General features: G+C 36.9%; 2 protein-coding genes and 1 pseudogene across 3 annotated transcripts; 2 read left to right on the top strand and 1 right to left on the bottom strand.

The window, feature by feature from the left end:
* Window positions 1–308: 308 nt before the first annotated feature.
* On the bottom strand, window positions 309–2474 carry LOC120189421 (THO complex subunit 7A-like). Of its 2 annotated transcripts, XM_039192708.1 has the most exons (4): window positions 2388–2474; window positions 1166–1782; window positions 450–609; window positions 341–402 (listed from the first exon to the last, which is right to left on the bottom strand). In XM_039192708.1, the coding sequence occupies exons 2-3, from the start codon at window positions 1754–1756 to the stop codon at window positions 478–480; spliced, it is 723 nt and encodes a 240-aa protein (XP_039048639.1). In that variant the 5' UTR covers window positions 1757–1782; window positions 2388–2474; the 3' UTR covers window positions 341–402; window positions 450–477. The 2 variants fall into 2 exon arrangements, with proteins under 2 accessions (XP_039048638.1, XP_039048639.1); XM_039192707.1 differs by having other exon boundaries at window positions 309–609.
* Window positions 2475–10437: 7963 nt separating this feature from the next.
* Window positions 10438–12031, top strand: LOC120189383 (annotated as a pseudogene).
* A 3905-nt stretch (window positions 12032–15936) lies between these two features.
* LOC120189419 (pumilio homolog 2-like) lies at window positions 15937–21496 on the top strand. The gene is made up of 9 exons (XM_039192705.1): window positions 15937–16933; window positions 17407–18911; window positions 18986–19127; window positions 19204–19311; window positions 19447–19659; window positions 19763–19873; window positions 20041–20235; window positions 20545–20719; window positions 21078–21496. Exons 1-9 carry the CDS (start codon window positions 16280–16282, stop codon window positions 21119–21121), a joined length of 3147 nt encoding a protein of 1048 aa, XP_039048636.1. The 5' UTR covers window positions 15937–16279; the 3' UTR covers window positions 21122–21496.
* The last annotated feature ends 426 nt before the right edge of the window (window positions 21497–21922 follow it).

Here is a 21922-nt window from a genome sequence, read left to right as displayed (position 1 = left end):
ATAACAGAATACAATTCTCGGCTGCAAGGCTAATACATGCTATTTGCATCCATGCGTGCAGCATATTTCACTTCACTGCTGACTGAAAACCATCTACCATGTACTAAGAGATAACAGTGGTGATCTATTGGATTCAAACATTCTTCGTTTTATTGAAATTCATATAAACGTGGAGATCATTGATAAATGCACGAACAAATAATCCAAAAATACTGGGAACTCAAATGATCTCTTGGATTAAAACATTCTTCGTTTCATTGACATTCATATAAATGTGGAGATCATCGAGCCAACTTTCTACATCCCATGTCAATTATAGACCATCAACGATAGAATCTTTAGCTAAATAAGTTACAACTTATTAAGAATATTCTGATGTGCAACAACATTGAACTTCAAAACTACTATTCGAATGGAAATGATCATGATTTGAAACTACAAAACCTTACAACCGCGAAACTTGGATGCAGCTCCAAGCTAATCAACAGCTATGGCTTCAGAGCCCCCATTAGCATCTTCTATCCCATTCTTCTGCTCTTCAGTCACCATTCTCATCTCCTCAATCAAATTCTTCTGTTCCTCCTCTATGGTATTTTGCAACTCATCCACCTACACGAGTGATGATGTAGCACAGTAACAAAGTTTAGTAACACATATCATACAGATTCAACCTGTCTTTTAGGTGATTTTGAGTACTGCAGCATACAGATTCATCATTCATACATGTTATCCAATACCGTGCAACACAGCACAGAAAGGCAAGGCATTGAGGGTGACAGACCAAAGCATAAAGGGACACCAGATGAGATTAGTGACATACATCTTGAACTGAAGTAGCTCAATCACAAACTTAAGTGCCAATGTGCATACGAAAACAAACAAACTCAGACTCTAGATGACCCCAGGCAATGAGATTAACATGAAATGGGACCAGCAGCAAGGACAGCTTTAGGAAATACATAAGATTCAAGAGAGATTAAACATGGAGACAATGTTACATGAAGAAACAGTGTGTTCATGGAGAGGATCTCAAGAGATCATATTCTCACATTCAAGATATATCAGGAAACAAATATATTTCAAGCATCGCAAAAGACATTTCAATTCGATCATGTTTAGAACAGAAACACTGAAAACTGTATTTAAGTTGCAGAATTAAACATACCACATGCAGAAGCAACGCAAACTGTTTTTTCCGAAGCTCCAGTAATCTTGAACCAGCAGTATTCTCTGCCTCTAATGCGGCGATCTCTTTCTCTATCTCTCTTATGCTTTTCTGTGTCTCTGATCTTGGTGGCTGTGCGGCAATTAGTTTCCTAATCGCCTCACACTCCTCCTTGTGTTGCCTCTCAATCTTACTTTCCTCTAGTTGTTTCTTTAGATCTTCTATATCAGTCTGTGCCAGTGATATTTGCCGATTTATCTCATCTTTTAACTCATTAAAATTCTCCTTCTCTCTAAGATTTGCCTCAATAACAGCTTTACTCTTTAGTAAAGGAATCTCAAAAGTGGACAACTCTTGTAAGAAAGCCTTGGAAAGTTTTGCACAATCATTGTAGTTATCTTCATCCTTTTCAACCTCTAAGACGAATGAGGTAAACTTCCTTTGAAGTTTCTTCAATGGTGGTTCACCTCTCGTAGTAGTTGTACGGGTCAGAAGCCTGTGTTTTATAATGACATCATCTTCGCCCGGGCCAAAAGCGTAGTTTGCTGCAACAGTCTCTCTACCAGACATTTTTCTTCCTTTCCCCAACATTTTAACGTCTTATTTATTCACCCAACCTAGCAATATATCAGTTGATGAATTACTTCAAATAAAGTGCCATACATATCCACAATAGCTAGAAATAAAACATCATTTCCCAAAAAATGGTTTAATGTATTGTAAATATATTACCTATGACACTTTGAATATATAGTCTCTAATTTCTTGCTTTATAATAATAATTGAAACAGATCAGATTTTAATCCTTTAAAGCAACATACTAATTTGGAATATTTAGAAGCGAACTAAGCAGCAAAACATGTTTAGTCAACCAAAATTAACTATTTACAGAAACAATTGCAGGGTTCCCCAAAATTCTAATATATCTAGTACTTGAAACCTAAATCCATTTTTTAGCTGAAACTTTGTTTCGCCCCCAATGTATTAAGAACCCTAATAGTAACCACAAATCCCCATGGTTATATGACGCAGTTGAAAACATATTTCCATTAAGCTTATTCAGCTTCCGACAAATTATTGTAAGAAACAAAACAGAAAATTGTATAAAATAACAATAAATGTTCAAAATCAGAGTCCGATATTCGTATAGCTAAACCGAACCAGTGTAATTGCTTAAAAGCATCAAAATGGAATAACATAAATCAACTATCAACGAACTCACCGAGATCCCGTCGCGTTTGGCAGAGCTGTAATCGTAGTAGCGTCGTCGATTTATGTTCCGAATCAGAGAGAACAAACAACTAATTAACTCAAGCGGCGGTATCGCTTTTACTCGTTTTTAAGCCATTTTAAGTCTAAAGCCTGTACGCACCGTTTTACTGTTTAGGTTTTTTTTAATAATACTTACTTTAGCTATTTATATAAATTATATAATGAAGTTAAACTATTAAGATACTATTAATACACGTATCATCAATTATGCATAATATATAACATGATTTTTAATACATATACTATAAAAATCCATATTTTTAATACATATACTATAAAAATCCATATTTTTACAAGAGATAGAAAGAAGGTTGTCCAAAATTGAATTTTAAAATTAATGCAAACCAAAACAATGTTTTATTAATATATATATTAGTATGTAGTAAAAATCAAGGTGTAGTAATCTCATCACATCTTAACATATTAGTATATATTATTGTTGTTAATATATCATTTAAAATTATTAAATTAAGTTAATAATCTGTAAAATAAGCGGTTAAAAATTCTCAGTTGTTATATTTTTTCTTTTATAAGCAAGTGGTTGTAAGCTCTCAGTCTATATATTAAGTCAACAGCCAGTAAAAATTGTTAAAAAAATTATTAAATTGATTTGAAGTATTAAAATAAAACTTGAAATCGATTTTAAATAAAGTTTTGAGTCTTAGAAATGTAAAAGTGACATGATGGTTTAAAGAGATTTATCGAGTTAAAGATAATAGTGGATTAATCGATTGGTTGCGGTTTATTTCTTTTAGTGTGCGAATGAATAATACTATAACCAATCTAAAAATTTATATATATATATATAAAACTGGTTTTTGGTGGTCGGAAGTTGGATTATCCAAGAAGCTCCATTAGTTGCCTACCCCAATATCACCTTGTATCATGAGTTGTGGTCATTGTCTCCAGGACAAGGTGATGATAGAGGTTATAGGATGGAGGCCTTGAAATCTCTCAATTATTATTCGATTGTAAAATTTCATAAATTTATTGCTTAAAATGATTTTTTGTGTGTGTGGGGGGGGGGGGGAGATATTCTGCAACTGTAAGTTTGTTGAATAGTGTTTTAGGAACAATACTTGAGGAGAAGATTGGATATTAGCGTAACAAGAGTTAAGTTTGGTGGTTGAAATCCAAAGAAGCAAGAGTAAATATTTACTGTAGGCCGTAGCTAAGATGTAATGAATCATGTTCATTCCAATCTAACTAGGTGAAACTAAATTGTAATGATGAGGGGAAAGTGAAGTAAATCTCAAAGAAAAGGAAAAGGACAAAGAGTATCAAACAGAAATGGAATAGGAAAAGAAGATTTGGGGGATGGGCTGCTGCTTGCAGCATGCATGAGCAGTTTCAGCTCTCGAAACACGTACCTATGAATCGTAGGTCAAGGTTGACTGCAACAAATTTAGCAAGCACACGCCGCCTGCAACAGAAGGACTATATGAAAACTCATTGTTATGTCAAATCAAGTATTGTACCTCAACTACGTAGCACCTCTGCTACCCTGGTTGACCGCCTTTTGGAATTTCACGTGATTAAGAAATATCGTCACCTAGCTTACAGGATAGGGGCATGTAATTATTATGATCTCCAACTCTCCTGCCACTGCTATGAAACCTCAGCTCCATCTGTCTATCCACGCAATAAGTTTTTGGTCTTCATTTCCTTTGGATTGAAATCCAAACTAAAGAGAGATTGATAATTCAACTAATCGATGAGATACCAAAAACTCTCAACTTTGTTCAAGATATACTCCTACTTCTAGGGTACATTCCGTGGATTTAATTGATTCCATTTTTATATTAATAAATAAATTCATTAAGATATATCATTTTATTATTTGGAATACATACCATATAAATAAATTGTTGAGATTGAATATAAGATAACCACAATTCTCATCATATTCACATGCATGCAATATCAAACAAAAACAATATATGCACACTGAGAAAACTGAGAGCTTTGACTTGGTTCTACACCTGTATGTAATAAGAAAAAGAGAGACCAATCGGCAATGAGAAAACAGAACGAATCAGATAAAAGAAATAACACAAAACGTGAACCGAACATCACTCCTTAAAACAACTTAAACATGAGAAGAAAACATTAATTTTCTAAAAGGTTGTTCTTGTAGCCGAAAAAAGACAAGGATAGATTCCAGTCAGCTACATTGAATGTATACTTGTGTTTGATGTCGTGCAATGAGGCACAATGTCATTTCACTAAGGGGTTTCACGTACTTCAAAGAAGGACCGATTTTTTACTACAATGTCATACATATGGAAGGACCTGAAATGGGCGAAATTTCTGGGGAGGGAAATGAGGTCAGCCGAGTTCTCTGATTTGTGGAATTGGAGCAAGTGAGGTTGGCTGAAGTTGTAGTATCGAGTCCAACCAAGTTCAGCCAGGCGCTGTTCGAGCTCGGCGTAGGATTTGATGACTTGGTTGGTTGGGAGGTAGACCAGAACCCGTGGTCGAGCCCCGGGAGCGGTTGAGGTTCCGGGACAAATTGGATCTTTATGCTCGAAGGATTCTCTGGTAGGATTGGATATCAAGCGAGCCACACCTTTCTTGTCGAACAGCCACACACCAGACATACTCGGAGAGACAACGTCGAGAGAGATGCCTGTCTACCCTAACTAATGGTTTACTAGTTAGTGAAACGAAAGGCAGCCTGGTGCTACTTTATAGGATATCGCTTCTTTTTGTGCCTTAATATTATATATTCAGCCACGTAGATTTATTTGACACAAGCTAATATGAAACTAATTCTTTTACTATTAATTAAATCATATCTTAATTAATATAATTGCTATGATAATATTTAAAAGTACGTTTAAGTAATCTTTAAAATCAGGAATGGATGTTCACATAGTATAAATTTCAAAAGTCCCATTCCGGGTTAAAACAAGCTAGAGATGAATACAATGTTAAAAGTTTCAAAGTTTGGCAACCAACTTTGGAAAATGTTTTTTCAAAGTTTGGTAAATGTTTCTTTGAAAAATGTTTTTCAAAGTTTGGTAAAATTTTGGTAGATGTTTGTTGAAAATAGGAATGGGTAAATTCACTTTAGTCATTGCACTTTAGGGTATTTTCAAAGATTAGTCCCTAAGTTTCTACTATAAATACCCTTACCCATTTAGCTTCAAAATCATCCCAAAACATTTCTTTCTTCCTATACTAGAGAGCTTTCTTGTGAGTAGTGAGTGTTTTGTAAACACCTGTAAATTTTCTCTCTTAGTAAAAGATCTGCAGCAGCCCGGAGACGTAAGCACAATTGGCTGAACTCCGTTATCAATTTTCGGGTATTATTTTTCCGCTTTTATTTCGCATTCTCACTAATCTGGTTAAAGGGAAATTACTTGTACTCGGTTTATTTTCCTAACAACTGGTAATCAGAGCTTTTGGTTGTGAATTTTGTCAAATTTTCTGCGAGGTTACTATTCATTACTATTCACGTGAATAGTGAATTTCGTGAATAGTGAAATTCGGTCGGCGATACGAGTTTGTCGACGGTGGTGTTCTAATACACGGTGATTCGCAAGAATTGTCAGAAACGATCCAAACGAAGCCAGATTCGAGTGGGAGCGATGGCTGCAGACGAAGGGAAGGTGAAAATTGAAAAGTTCGATGGTGCGGACTTTGGCTTTTGGAAGATGCAGATTGAAGATTTTTTGTACCAGAAAAATCTATATCAACCTCTCTCAGGAAAGCAACCAGAGGGCATGAAGGATGAAGATTGGGCTCTTCTCGACAGACAAGCCCTCGGAGTTATCCGACTGACGTTATCCCGCAATGTTGCTTTTAACATAGCAAAGGAAAAGACCACGGCGGGTCTTATGGCGGCTCTCTCCAGTATGTACGAGAAGCCATCGGCCTCAAACAAAGTTCATTTGATGAGGCGATTATTCAATTTGCGGATGGCGGAAGGGGCATCGGTGGCACACCTAAATGAACTCAACACAATCACAACCCAGTTGAGTTCAGTGGAAATTGAGTTCGATGATGAAGTTCGAGCTTTAATTCTCTTATCATCTCTACCAGACAGTTGGAATGCTACTGTTACAGCAGTCAGCAGTTCGTCGGGAAACAGCAAATTAAAATTCGACGATGTTCGAGATCTGGTATTGAGTGAAGAAATTCGACGAAGAGAATCGGGTGAAGCATCAACCTCCTCAGCCTTACACACGGAGTCTAGAGGGAGAACTTCAGAAAGAAATTCAAATCGTGGCAGATCAAAATCTAGAAGGGGCAAATCAAGAACAGGAAATAAAGATTTTACCTGTTATAATTGCGGCAAAAAGGGTCACTTCAAAAGAGATTGCCGAGCACCGAAGAAAAATACCGGCGCACAGGAATCTGCCAACATGACGGAGGAGACAGGTGATGCCATGATTTTAAGCGTCAACAGTCCGATTGAATCATGGATCTTGGATTCAGGGGCATCTTTCCACTCCACCCCATGTCGAGAAATCATGGAGAACTATGTCAGTGGTGATTTTGGGAAGGTTCATCTTGCTGATGATGAAACCTTAAAGATCGTCGGAAAAGGAGACATCCGACTAAAGTTGCCAAACCAGACCACCTGGAAGCTGACAGGAGTGAGACATATTCCTGGCCTCAAAAGAAATCTGATTTCTGTTGGACAGCTTGATGGAGAAGGATATAGCACAACCTTTTCAGGCTGTGAATGGAAGATTACCAAAGGAGCACTCGTCATTGCTCGTGGTAAGAAGACTGGTACTCTCTATGTAACCTCAAATTTAGAGAATATCATTGCAGTAGCAGATGCTGATGGAAAATCAAACCTATGGCACCAAAGGCTTGGCCATATGAGCGAGAAAGGGATGAAGACACTTTTGTCAAAAGGGAAGCTGCCGGATCTAAAAAATGTAGATGTCGGACTATGCGAGGATTGCATCTTTGGCAAACAAAAGAAAGTCAGTTTTGCAAAGATTGGCAAGACACCCAAGGCAGAAAGGTTAGAATTGGTTCATACTGATGTATGGGGACCATCCCCAGTTCCATCTCTGCAGGCTCACTATATTATGTCACCTTCATCGATGATTCAACAAGGAAGGTGTGGGTTTATTTTCTGAAGAAGAAATCAGAAGTCTTCGATATCTTCAGAAAATGGAAGGCCATGGTGGAAAATGAGACTGGTTTGAAAGTCAAGCGGTTGAGGTCTGACAATGGAGGAGAGTACAGAGACAGTAGATTCAGAGATTTCTGCGCAAACAATGGGATCAAGATGGAGACAACAGTTCCCAAGACACCGCAACATAATGGTGTAGCAGAGCGCATGAACAGAACTCTGAATGAACGTGCCAGAAGTATGAGGATACATGCCGGCTTGCCCAAATTTCTATGGGCTGAAGCAATCAACACTGCAGCTTACTTGATCAACCGTGGGCCCTCAGTTCCTTGGATGGCAGAATACCAGAGGAAGTTTGGAGCAAGAAAGAAATAAACCTTTCACACTTAAGAGTGTTTGGTTGTATTTCTTATGTACACATAGACTCTGTTGAAAGAAGTAAGCTTGATGCTAAGTCCAACAAATGTGCCTTTGTTGGTTATGGCGGTGATGAGTTCGGTTACCGGTTTTGGGACTATGAAAATCGGAAGATCATCAGAAGCAGAGACGTCATTTTCAATGAAAATGTGATGTACAAAGATAGATCAACCGCAGAATCAAGTAATACCGAAGCTGAAACAAAGGAATTTGCTGAGTTCGAGGAGATTTCTGGAAATGATGTTCAGATCAATCCTGAAGCAGTTCAAGAAGAACCAGGCACACCAGAACGGAGACGCTCATCCAGAATTCCTAAACCAACCCAACGGTATTCTCCTTCTTTACACTACTTGTTGCTGACTGACAATGGTGAACCAGAGTGCTATGATGAAGCAATGCAAGTGGAGGATTCAGTCAAGTGGGAGTCTTCCATGAAAGATGAGATGGACTCGCTTATGTCAAATCAGACATGGGAATTAGCTGAATTACCACCAGGCAAGAAAGCGCTCCACAACAAGTGGATTTACAGGATCAAAGAAGAGCACGATGGGAGCAAACGCTACAAAGCAAGATTGGTTGTCAAAGGCTTTCAGCAAAAGAAGGTATTGACTACAATGAAATTTTCTCTCCAGTCGTAAAATTGTCTACAATCAGACTGGTGTTGAAAATTGTAGCTGCAGAGAATTTACATCTTGAGCAGTTAGATGTAAAGACAGCTTTCCTTCATGGTGATTTGGAGGAAGAAATCTATATGAGGCAGCCAGAAGGCTTCATAGAGGCAGACAAGAAAAACCTGGTATGCAGGTTGAAGAAGAGCTTGTATGGTTTAAAACAAGCTCCTAGACAGTGGTACAAGAAGTTCGATAGCTTCATGAGTAGCAGTGGTTTTATCAGATGCCAAGCAGATCATTGTTGCTACATCAAGAGGTTCGACAACAGCTTCATTATTTTATTATTGTACGTTGATGACATGCTCGTTGCAGGCTCAGACATGCAAGAGATTATACACTTGAAGCAAAAATTGTCGAAGCAGTTTGCTATGAAGGATCTGGGCGCTGCAAAGCAGATTCTTGGATGAGGATCAAGAGAGACACAAAGTCGGGGACTTTGATGTTATCACAGGCTGAGTACATCAACAAAGTACTCTCAGGTTCAACATGCAAGATGCTAAACCAGTAAGTACACCTTTAGGTGTTCATTTCAGACTCTCCAAAGACCAATCACCAAGACGGAGGAAGAACGTGCACACATGGTGAAGGTGCCGTATGCCTCAGCAATTGGAAGTCTGATGTATGCCATGGTTTGTACCAGACCAGATATTGCTCATGCAGTGGGAGCTGTTAGCAGGTACATGAATAATCCGGGCAAGGTACACTGGGAAGCAGTCAAATGGATCCTCAGATATCTTCGGGGTACCACAAACAAAGCACTTTGTTTCAAAGGTGGAGATATGATACTGACAGGCTATGTAGATGCTGACTTAGCCGGAAATGTCGACATCAGAAGGAGCACTACAGGGTATGTCTATACTCTAGGAGGAACTGCAGTGAGTTGGGTTTCTCAACTACAGAAGATAGTTGCTCTCTCCACAACTGAAGCAGAATATGTCGCTGTTACGGAAGCCAGCAAGGAGATGGTTTGGCTCCAAAGTTTCTTGGAAGAGTTAGGCAAGAAACAAGAAAACAATATCTTGTATTGCGACAGTCAAAGTGCTATCCATCTAGCAAAGAATCCGTCTTTTCATTCCAGGACAAAGCACATACAATTGAGATATCATTTTATCCGGTCTCTTCTGGAAGATGGGATTTTGAAACTTGAAAAGATTAGTGGAGCTCAAAATCCGGCAGACATGTTGACAAAGACGGTGACTACGGACAAACTGAAGTTGTGTTCAGCTTCAGTTGGCATGCTAGAATAACAAGACCAGACATGCTGCTGCATTGATCGAGGTGTGAAGACATATTAAAATCAGTCTTCAAGTGGGAGATTGTTAAAAGTTTCAAAGTTTGGCAACCAACTTTGGAAAATGTTTTTTCAAAGTTTGGTAAATGTTTCTTTGAAAAATGTTTTTCAAAGTTTGGTAAAATTTTGGTAGATGTTTGTTGAAAATAGGAATGGGTAAATTCACTTTAGTCATTGCACTTTAGGGTATTTTCAAAGATTAGTCCCTAAGTTTCTACTATAAATACCCTTACCCATTTAGCTTCAAAATCATCCCAAAACATTTCTTTCTTCCTATACTAGAGAGCTTTCTTGTGAGTAGTGAGTGTTTTGTAAACACCTGTAAATTTTCTCTCTTAGTAAAAGATCTGCAGCAGCCCGGAGACGTAAGCACAATTGGCTGAACTCCGTTATCAATTTTCGGGTATTATTTTTCCGCTTTTATTTCGCATTCTCACTAATCTGGTTAAAGGGAAATTACTTGTACTCGGTTTATTTTCCTAACATACAAGAGCAATCTGCTCAAGTCACAATATGGCATCCAATGCATGCAAATGAATGTAAGAAGCTGCATGAAGATCCAAATGCCTCCACCAACGACAGGGACAGTAGAAATGGACATTTTGATTTTAGGAAAGCTATCTCAGCCACAAAGGTAAAATAGGCCCAAACTTATGGTTGTCGAGCCTGTTTCACAAGGAACCCGACCCAGAACCTATACCTTACAATATGCACCTGCACGGCTCTAAACATCTTTCATGGAGTTCTCCAATACGAAGTTCAAAAGGATTTAGACACCAATTATATAGCAATTCCATTTACTTGAATTATAGATATTAATCAGGAAAGGGGGAAATGGTCAAATATGGATTTGGTCCTACTATGTTCACATTTGATATTTGATTAGTTTGATTGTTGTTGACATTCTCAGCTTGTTGAATTATCGGCTGCTGATGTTCAAAAAGCTTATGAAGTTTATATTTTAGCTTGCCCTTTTAAGAAGATGTCAAATTTGTATGCAAATAAAATGATAATGGAAATAGGTGAAAAGGCAACCACGCTCATCATTGTTGATGTTGGCATTTGCTACGTGTTCCAATGGCCTTGTCTCATCCAGCGCCTCTCAGCGCAGGCTGGTGGACCTTGCAAGCTTCGTATAACTGTTATCGAGTTCCCGCAACCAGGTTTCCGACCAGCAGAAAGGGTGGAAGAGACAGGGCGCCGATTGAAAAGGTATGCGAAAGATTCAATGTCCCGTTCGAGTACAACGTGATAGCTAAGAAATGGGAAACCATCCAACTTGAGGAGCTATAGATTAAGAAAGATGAAGTGGTGGTTGTTAACTGCTTGTATAGGCTAAAGAACTTCCCAGATGACACAGTGGCACCAACCAGTGCTAGAGACGTCGTTTGAAACTGATCAGAAGCATAAATCCAAAACTATTAATCCATGGGGTGGCAAACGGGACATACAATGCTCCATTCTTCGTCACTAGGTTCTGGGAGGCTCTCTTCCATTTCTCTGCTGAGTTGGATAAATTTGAAGCTACTGTTGACCGGGGTGATCCTAAAAGGATGATGTTTGAGAGGGAAGCACATGGGAGGGACATTATGAACGCCGTTGCATGCGAGGGTAATGGAGGGTTGAAAGGCCAGAGACGAACAAGCAATGGCAGGGTCAGACTCTTAGGGCAGGGTTCAAGCAGGTTCCATTGAATCAGGAGCTGGTGAAGAAAGTGAGGGATATGGTTCGATATAGTTATCATAGAGATTTTGTTGTAGATGTGGATGGCCGCTGGATGTTGCAGGGATGGAAGGGGAGAGTTATTAATGCTCTTTCATGTTGGAAACCTGTTACGGGTTCGGGCCACAAATAGTATACAAATGTTTATACATTCAAAGATCAAATATCATATTCGAAATCCATTTGTTTTTAAAGTTGGGATATCGTAACTAAGAGAGGTGAAAATATGGATTTATGTTGTAAGAGCTGCTATACCTGTAGTCTCAACAGGTACCTCCCCAGCATCAGCATCAGCATCCTATAGTGGTATCATGCTGACTACAAATCCATACTGCTCCAACTTGGAATATGGACATGTCCAAGACAGATGTGGTTCTTATCCAAATAATGGGTGAAGACCCAAAGAATAATATCCCAACTAACATGGTTTTGTTTGATGTTAAAAAGAAGAAGAAAAGGTTTAAGTGACATTGGAATCCACCACCAAATAGTACCTGTCTGCATAAAACAAATAGCTTCTTCTAACGTGGCAACAGAACAACATGACATTGTTGAAACATCAAGACAAGTACCTAAATATGTACCTAAAACTTCCCCAAGCATTTCAAACTAACCTACCTTGAAAAAACCTTCAAACTTTGACAATCTTGGATCATGCCATGCCACTCCCAAACTCTTTTTATTTACTCTGACATGTTTCTTTCACCTTAATCATTTGGGAACACTATATTCATTTTGGTTTTTATTATACATTTAAGTATAATTTTTAAAAAATACAATTAATGAGTCATCGTTTAATTCAAAACAAAGTTGCATTTACCTATCCCAAATACCCATATTACTATACCAATGAAACTCATACACGTGAAATCAGAACAGCACGTTAATGCTATTATATTGTTTTGTAATATAAATACAAGAGATAAACCAAACATTAAACTGCAACTTTCACGTGCCTTAACCAAAAGTATTAAAAGCAGCATATGTATATATATAAGTGGTGGGTGGGTGGATGGACGGCACATGAAAAATATATCTTATCATTTCCTCCCTATCTAGGTTTTGTTTGGCACTTTTCATTTATTAAACTATTTTTCTCAATTTCGTATGTATTTAACATTATATTACTTATATAAATAATCTAATGGATTTCGTTACAACACATCGTGCCGAACACGTAAAAGTATTGTCTTTTTTTTAGTATTTTGAAAGAACTAATTCACCTTAAATTTTCTAACCTAAACAAAGTTTGCAAACGCTTTGTTCTGGTGTTTTTAAAGTGCTCCTGAGCTCAAGTTATTTATTTATTTACGTAATAAAAATCAAAATAAAAAAAATTTAACCATTGGATAATAATTTAAATTTACTTAAATTATTTAAAGATTTTATGTAATATTTCACCTTTGGACATGTTTATTTTTTTTATAGCAGTCTATCTAGTAATTTCAATGGAGCAGGAAGTTAGGTGCTGCCGCAACTGCCGTATTAATCTAACTTATCTGTTAGTCTAAACAAATAATATCTGTAATAAAAGAATTATTTTATTTGTTGAATTTTGAGTTCAAGTATTAGGGATGCAAGGAGTATAAAAGTTTAATATAAAATGATTTAGAGTTATATTTGAACAAATATTATTTTATATTTACCTCTGATTAATACAACACAAACAAAGAAGGAAATCTTATCATAATACCACACATAAGGGAACTGATAAACCGGGATTGAAACGTCAGAATGTAACGTGTCTGAAGAGAAAGGAATAAAATTATTGATAAATTAGTAAGGAGTGTCAATTTTGAAGATAATCAAATCAAAATTTTACAGGAACCTTCTGTTGATATAAGTCAACTCTTGAGTGAAGAAGACAATTAGGTTTAAGTAATTAGTTAGTTAAATAAATTGGCATTCTATAGGGTAATTGATGTAAAGTGTGGAATAGAAAAGTGGGTAAAACCGGCTTTAATTTCTATTGGGAAAACTCAAACGAAGGTAAGCAATTAATGCTTTAAATGGGCAGTACATTTTGTGCAAGGTTCTCATTTGACAGCCACACATCACCTTATGAGATAAGGTAGCATTTGGATAGATGAAATCTATTGAAATTGAGGAGAAATGGAATCTAATTTCATAATTTTCTCATATTTGGTTTAATTTTTCAAAGGAAATTAGAGTTCATCATGGCTTCAACTTTCCATCAAATAAGGGAAAATGGATGGAATTCAATTTCCTTATTGGAGGGAATTGAAATTTGATCATATTACCCTAATCAATCTTTTGGTAACTTATTCATATATTGAATAAAAATATTTTTTTATTATTTCGGGTCGGGTTTATAATTCATTTATTCGGGTCGGGTGAAACTTTATTTTGGTCGGGTCGGGTCGTTTTTAAGTGTGATATTCGGGTCGGGTCGAGTTCGGGTTTAGGGTGAAAAATACGCGACCCGAAAATATATATAATTTTACCTTATATATTTAAGAATAATTACAATAATATCCATTTATATATAATTTTTTTCAATTAAGTCAATGTTTTTATTGAATAAAAATATTTTTTTTCTTATTTTTGGTCGGTCGGATTTATAATTCATATATTCGGGTCGGGTAGGGTGAAACTTTATTTTGTTCGAGTCGGGTTTTTAAGTGTGATATTCGGGTCGAGTCGGGTCGGGTTTTTTTAAGTGTGATATTTGGGTCGGTCAGGTTCGGGTTCAGGGTGAAAAAACCGGACCGACCTGAAAAAAAATATAATTTTATCTTATATATTTAGGAATAATTACAATAATACCCTCTATATATAATTTTTTTTCCAATTAAGTCAATGTTTTTATTGAATAAAAATAATTTTTTTATTATTTTGTGTCGTGTCGGGTCGGGTTTATAATTCATATATTAAATAAAAATAGTTTTTGGTAACTAATTAATATACTCCGATTGGAATGTATCGAAATATTACTCTATCTTTTGGTAACTTATTAACATATTTTGATTGCGATGATTTTAACTTATGATGTTTATAAACATGATTTTTATAATTTATAGAAATGAATAATCAATCAATAAAATGAAAAATTTAATATTTTTAATTTTTATAATATATTACTACATATAAGTTGTAAAACAAACTAAAATAAAGCAAAAAAATAAGAAGAGCAATCTGCCATTTTATATTAATGAAATCAAATTCATCTGACATGTCTGCGAACCAAACAGAATATGAAATTGGATTCCAATTCCCGACAGATTCTAATTTCTTCACAGATTTCAATTCCCTTACTAATACCCAACCCACAACCTCTTCACTGCATATGGTAAAGAAAAACAATTTATCACACTGGAAGTTAGTATTTTATTTAATTTTTTTTCATATTAACCCATAACACCAATAATTTGATAATAATAAAGAAAATAATTAAAAATGTTTATAATCAAACATATAAATAGTTTCTTAAAATTATTTTCTATTTTTGAATGTTATTAATATAATAATAAATTCGGACGTCATGAATATAATTGAAAAATATAAAATTTTAATTTGAGTTTTTTTTAAAACGATTTAGAAAAATGAAGGAAATTTGGATTTGATTGAAAGGCAGATGAAAGCTGAAGTGAATTCTGGGGTTTCCTTAAGTAGAGTAGAACAAACACAAAGATGTACGATGAGTTAATGTAATGAAAACAGACGCATCCCATGTGGGAAACTAAAAAAGTAACACAACAAAAGGGGCTTGGATATTTTAACTACATTCACCTTGACTTTCACTTATTCAATGCTAAGCTGAAGCCTCACATGTTGGTTTCCTAAACAAAATCTATTCATCATGCAATCCACTTTAAACCATCAAATTATTCCAAAAATTAGAGTGAGGGAAGATTTCAGTGATAACACTAATTGACAACCATGAGTTGTGGAAAACCAGGAGAGAAGGTATTTTGCTCATATAATAGTTAATATATTCAATTTAACAAAATATATTTTTTTAAATGATGAATTTGATGTTCCTCATCAGTCACTTGGTCACTCATCCATAAATAATCTCATTTTTAATAAAAAAATAAAAAACCAAAGCTAAAGAAGGAAGAACAATTTTTTTATATAAAAATATCTAACTGTATTTAATCCTGAATTGCAAAAACCCTAAAAGGGTTATTGCAAGAAACAATCGCCGCTTCGTTTGATCTCAGCCGTCTATTCTTTCCCATATATCTTTAAACTACTTTCACTCTCTTCTTTGATCCCAGCTTCCAATTTTGTCTTCTTCTTTTTACTCCAAGCTATCCTTCTTTGTTTTTAGCTCTATTTTTACTTGGAAATAATGACTTTCTAATCTGTTTTTTGTAGGATGATTTATCATATCCAATCTTGAGGAATATATAAAATTTGGGTGCTTTGCTGTTTTTGTTTTCTTAGTTTGATTCTCGGGGAGCTAATTTTTCTTTTCTTTTCCTTTTTTGCTGTTTTTGAGCTTAGAGAGATTAAAGTTTTGATCTTTGACAAATTTGGTAGTTGAAAGTGAGAATCTTTAGTTTGTAAATATGGATTTTAGGGATATCGGTGTAGGAAAAGTTTAGGCTTGTTTGTTGTGTTTAGAGGCTGATTATTGGTTTTGTGAGTTTAGATGATCAATTAGGTTTTTTTAAAGAATGTTATCTGAATTGGATAGTAGACCAATGATAGGAAGTAGCGAAGAATCATTTGGGGATGATTTGGAGAAAGAGATAGGATTATTACCCCGTGAACAGCATAGTAGGCAAGAGGCTGATGAACTTGAACGCGAACTAAACTTGTATAGAAGTGGCTCCGCACCTCCTACCGTGGAGGGCTCACTGAGTGCAGTCGGCGGTTTGTTTGCGGGAGGAGCTGCAGCTGGTTCCGGCGCCACCACCTCCTTTTCAGCTTTTGCTGGAGCTAAAAATGGAAATGGGTTTGCATCTGAGGAAGAACTCAGGTCTGATCCAGCTTATCATTCATACTATTACTCAAACGTGAATCTTAACCCAAGGCTCCCACCTCCATTGCTTTCCAAGGAGGATTGGAAGTTTGCGCAGAGGTTGAAGGGAGAGAATTTAGCTATAGGTGGGATTGGAGATAGGAGGAAAGTGAATAGGGTTGATAACGGTAGCAGTAGGTCGTTGTTTGCGATGCCACCGGGATTTGATTCCAGGAAACAAGAGAATGAAGCAGAGGCGGATAAAGTGTTTAGCTCGGCCTCAGCAGACTGGGGTGGGGATGGACTCATTGGTTTGTCTGCTATAGGACTCGGAAGCAAACAGAAAAGCTTTGCCGGAAATTTTCAGGTGATAACCTATGCTAGTTTAAACTTTTACCATAAGTTTCAGTTCTTAGGTTTTTGATTCTGTACACTCTCTGCCGTTTGCTGCTGATAATAATTTGCTTATCCAAAGATTACGCATTTATTAGATTTTTAGTTATTTTTTCCACTTAATTTTTATGTTTTTTGACGTGTATTATGCTTGAATATCTTTATGGTACTAGCTGTGTTCGATTGCAAATATAATTATGTGTTTTAAATCATATCTATGACTGATAGGTACTATGTGTAAAACTTGGCAGGCATATATGTGATCAATTGTGTCTTGGTTTGCAAATAGCTACATGAATCTTTCTCGTTTAGGTTTTCAACATGTTCCTAATTCCTTGGCTTTTTATATAACTATCAAGACCAAGTTCTTTTTGGTAAAATTTCAGAAACTTCTCTAGCTTTGCCTTTTTCTTTTGTTCAATGAACTAATATCTAGAATCCTTGCAGGATGATCTAGGACACACTGCTCCAGTCACCAGGATACCATCTCGTTCTGCCAGTCGTAATGCTTTTGATGAGAACTTTGAGAATGTAGGTTCTGCTGAATCTGAGCTGGCTCATTTGCGTCGTCAACTGACTTCTGCAGATCCTTTAAGGTCAAGTGGAAGTGGTCAGGGATCGTCTGCTGTCAATAACATTGGGCTGCCTTCTTCATATACTTATGCTGCTGTTGTAGGCACTTCAATGTCTAGGAGTACTACTCCTGATCCCCAACACATAGCTAGGGCCCCTAGTCCTTGTCCGACACCAATTGGAGGAGGCAGAGCTGGCAACTCTGAGAAAAGAAACGTAAATAGTCCAAGTGCATTTGGTGGTGTCATATCTAGTGTCAAAGGGTCTGAGGATCTCGTGGCTGCTTTATCAGTCATGAACTTGTCATCAAATGGTGTTATTGATGAAGATAACCAGTTAGCATCACATATCAAAGAAGATGTTGAAAATTGCAAGAATTATCTACTTGGTTTGCAAGATGGTCAGAATCATATCAAACAGCAGGCTTACTTGAAGAAATCAGAATCTGGCCATTTACATATGCCTTCAGCTAAGAGTAATGGGAGCAGATCTGTGCTCCAGAAATCTGCTGTTCCATCAAACAACTATTATTCGAAAGGATCACCCTCTTCAGCTCTCAATGGCAGTGGCAGCTTACCTGCTCAGTTTCAGCATGGCGATGGTGCAAATGTGTCATTTCCAAATTATGGGTTAAGTGGTTACGCTTTAGATCCTTCTTTGGCCAATATGATGCCTAACCAACTTGGAACCAGTAATCTGCCACCATTGCATGAAAATGTTGCCGCCGCATCAGCTAGGGAAGTCTCTGGAATGGGCTCCAGAGTGCTTGGAGGAGCTTTCGGTTTTGGACAAAACATTTCAAATTCTGCTTCTGAGTCCCATAATCTTGGTAGAGTCGGAAGCCCAATCGCCGGGAATGCTCTGAATGCACCTTCTATCGATCCTTTGTATCTTCAGTATCTAAGGACATCTGATTTTGCTGCCTCACAGCAGGCAGCTCTAAATGATCCCTCCATGGATAGGAATTTCCTTGGTAATTCATACATGAACTTGCTTGAGCTTCAAAAAGCTTATCTTGGAGCTCTACTATCACCCCAGAAATCCCAGTATGGTCTTCCTTTGGGTGCAAAATCTGGTAGTTCTAATCTCCATGGTTTTTATGGAAATACGACCTTTGGAGCTGGCATGTCTTATACTGGAAGCCCCTTAGCAAGTGCTGTTATTCCAAATTACCCTGTTGGACCTGATAGTCCTATCAGACACACTGATCTGAATATGCGTTTTTCTTCTGGGATGAGGAACCTAGCTGGGGGTGTCATGGGACCCTGGCATTTGGATCCTGATGAAAGCTTTGCTTCCTCCCTACTTGAAGAGTTTAAGAGCAATAAAACAAAGTGTTTTGAACTTTCAGAGATTGCTGGTCATGTTGTTGAGTTCAGGTATTCTTGTAGCCCAAATCATGTTTTATGTTGTTACACTGTCAACCTGACATTTATATGCTTTTGATGAGCAGCGTGGATCAGTATGGCAGCCGCTTTATTCAGCAAAAACTTGAAACAGCCACAACTGAAGAGAAAACTATGGTTTATGAGGAAATCATGCCTCAAGCTGTTGCTTTGATGACTGACGTCTTTGGTAATTACGTTATTCAAAAGGTATCTGCTGCATATTTGCTTAGTCTTGCAATTTTATGGTTTCTCGTCTTTACCAAATGAAACCATAATTGTACAGTTTTTTGAGCATGGACTTCCAAGTCAGAGAAGAGAACTTGCCAGCAAGCTTTTTGGTCATGTTTTAACACTTGGTCTTCAAATGTATGGGTGTCGGGTGATCCAGAAGGTATTTCTATATATGGTCGCTATTTATCTAGACTCATTTAATGCATTTTCCCATTTGGTTTGCCCATTTGTGTGGATTTCGTACAAGTGCTCATGCTAATTGATATGTTTCTAAATGGTTTGTTTTACATTGAAGGCCATAGAAGTTGTTGATCTGGATCAGAAGATTAAAATGGTTCAAGAGCTTGATTGTGGTGTGATGCGTTGTGTACGTGATCAGAATGGCAACCATGTCATCCAGAAATGTATTGAATGTGTTCCTGAGGAGAACATTCAATTTATAGTTACAACATTTTTTGATCAAGTTGTGACCCTTTCTGCTCATCCATATGGGTGCCGAGTGATACAGGTTCAACTGTATATTTGCTTTCATTTTGGCCTTCAGAACTGTCTTATGCTAAGAGTAATCGATGTCTGTTCTGTATTGAACCTTTTTTTCTTTAACACCGCAGAGAATACTAGAGCACTGCAAGGACCCAAAAACACAGAGTAAGGTTATGGATGAAATTTTAGGATCTGTTAGCATGTTGGCCCAGGACCAATATGGCAATTATGTTGTCCAGGTTGTGATTCTTTTCTGGAAACTTCTATTTTGCATATTTTGGTGATATTTTTTATTTATTTTTGCAGTGTATCTTGCAATTTGTTTATTTTTGTCATTAGTTGGCTATCCCTATGCCATCTCTTATACCGCTTGACGCATGGACTGACCTTTTCATTCACATAACAGCATGTACTGGAGCATGGAAAGCCTCATGAGCGCTCAATTATAATTAAGGAGTTAGCTGGAAAGATTGTCCAGATGAGTCGGCAGAAGTTTGCCTCTAACGTTGTTGAGAAGTGCTTAACTTTCGGTGGTCCTTCTGAACGTCAGCTATTGGTAAACGAAATGCTTGGCTCTACGGATGAGAATGAGCCTCTTCAGGTTTGTCCATATGATTTTGCACCTGTGAATAGAAATTCTTTTTCAGATTTTTAAGTCCTTATCTTTTGAGCATAAAAACGTCTCAAATCATTGGAGAAATGCCGTGAACCATAACTGGCTATTATTTGTGCTCGGTTTTGGCTGAATATGGTTATCTTCCTTGTTGGTGAGAACTATGCATTCGTATATTCATATTTATAAGCTGGGTTTGAACGCCTGCTTGAGCAAATCAATTTCTTGTACAGTCAGGAATGCCACAATTGTTTATCATCGAAGTCAATTTTGTTGACATCCATCTGTTTATTCTAGGCAATGATGAAAGATCAATTTGCGAACTACGTTGTACAAAAAGTACTGGAGACTTGTGATGATCAGCAACGGGAGCTGATCCTCTCTCGAATTAAGGTCCATCTAAATGCATTGAAGAAGTACACTTATGGAAAACATATTGTGGCGCGTGTAGAGAAACTTGTTGCTGCTGGGGGTACTATTTCTTCCTTGTCTTCTGTGACTGCTTATTGGTTTATATATATGCATATATATATATATATCTGTTCATGCATGGTGTAAAATTAGTTCCTTTACGAAAGCATTTCACCTATAGTTCTTTTTACTTCATTCCATCTAATATAGTAATTGTACGATACATACTCATCACTACATTTTGATGAAACCATTAGAATTTGAGCTATAAAGCGGGATATGGCTGTCAAAGTGCCATGATTCCTATTAACTGGATGTGGGGCTATTATACTAAAACTCACTTTTTCTTTTAAACCCATTCAAATTTGATCCGTAATAAGTTGAAGCCTCTCTAATACGTGATTTCGCTTGCTTTTCAGAAAGGAGAATTGCTGCTCAGTCCCCACCCCCTGCTGCAGCTTAGTTGGTGTAGGAAATAATGTGTTTGTACAGCTAACAGAAGCTATTATGAGAGCTTTCCCCTATCGTTTTAGATTGGTAAGGTCTGTATGGAAATAAAAGTTGTTGCTTGTACTGGGAAACTGTACATTTTGTAGCTTAAGATGTATACATAGGATGGAGCAAACCCGAGGCTTCAGTCGTTGAATACAACTGGTGCCCCCCATGCAGAGGAGTTATTACGGGTAAAAATTTTAAATGCCGAGTTTAGGACTGTACAAAATGTTGGCTTGTGGAGAGCCGTTGATGTTTAGGCGAGGCCACTGTTTCACCCCCTCGATGTACGCTTAATGACATTTCTATTTTTTCCCTCTTAATTGCAGTTTGTTTCTTGCTGCCATCAACTTGTTCATGTTTATATTTATCTTTACTGTTTGTCATCTTTGGATGGTCCACAGGGATTTTTCATTTTAATTCGAGTTTAGCTATTACCTTAAAGCTAACCCAATCTTTGCAATCAAAGCATGGTTCTGATTTCTATACACCATCAAGGTTCAAAACGTTAATCAAACGACCATCGCTAGCAAATGTTCCCTACAAAATTGAGTCATGCTTATTTGAACATATATTGGTAGAGTGGTAGTATATAATATAAATAAAAACTTAATCTTAACAAATAGAAAAAATGTTTTCGGCCAGTCATTTGAATTGGATCTCATATCGTAATCAGCAGGTTAATGTGTTGTCAACTTTTGAACGAAAATTGATGAATTTAGAACATATAAATAGTCGGACGATTATTTTGTAACTTTTAATAGTTGAGAAT

This window comes from Hibiscus syriacus, unplaced genomic scaffold, assembly GCF_006381635.1.
Source record: "Hibiscus syriacus cultivar Baekdansim isolate YM2019G1 unplaced genomic scaffold, ASM638163v2 tig00116954_pilon, whole genome shotgun sequence".
Taxonomy (NCBI): domain Eukaryota; kingdom Viridiplantae; phylum Streptophyta; class Magnoliopsida; order Malvales; family Malvaceae; genus Hibiscus; species Hibiscus syriacus.
The sequence above is the reverse complement of the archived record's forward strand: the minus strand, read 5'-3'. Positions and strand labels throughout refer to the sequence as shown.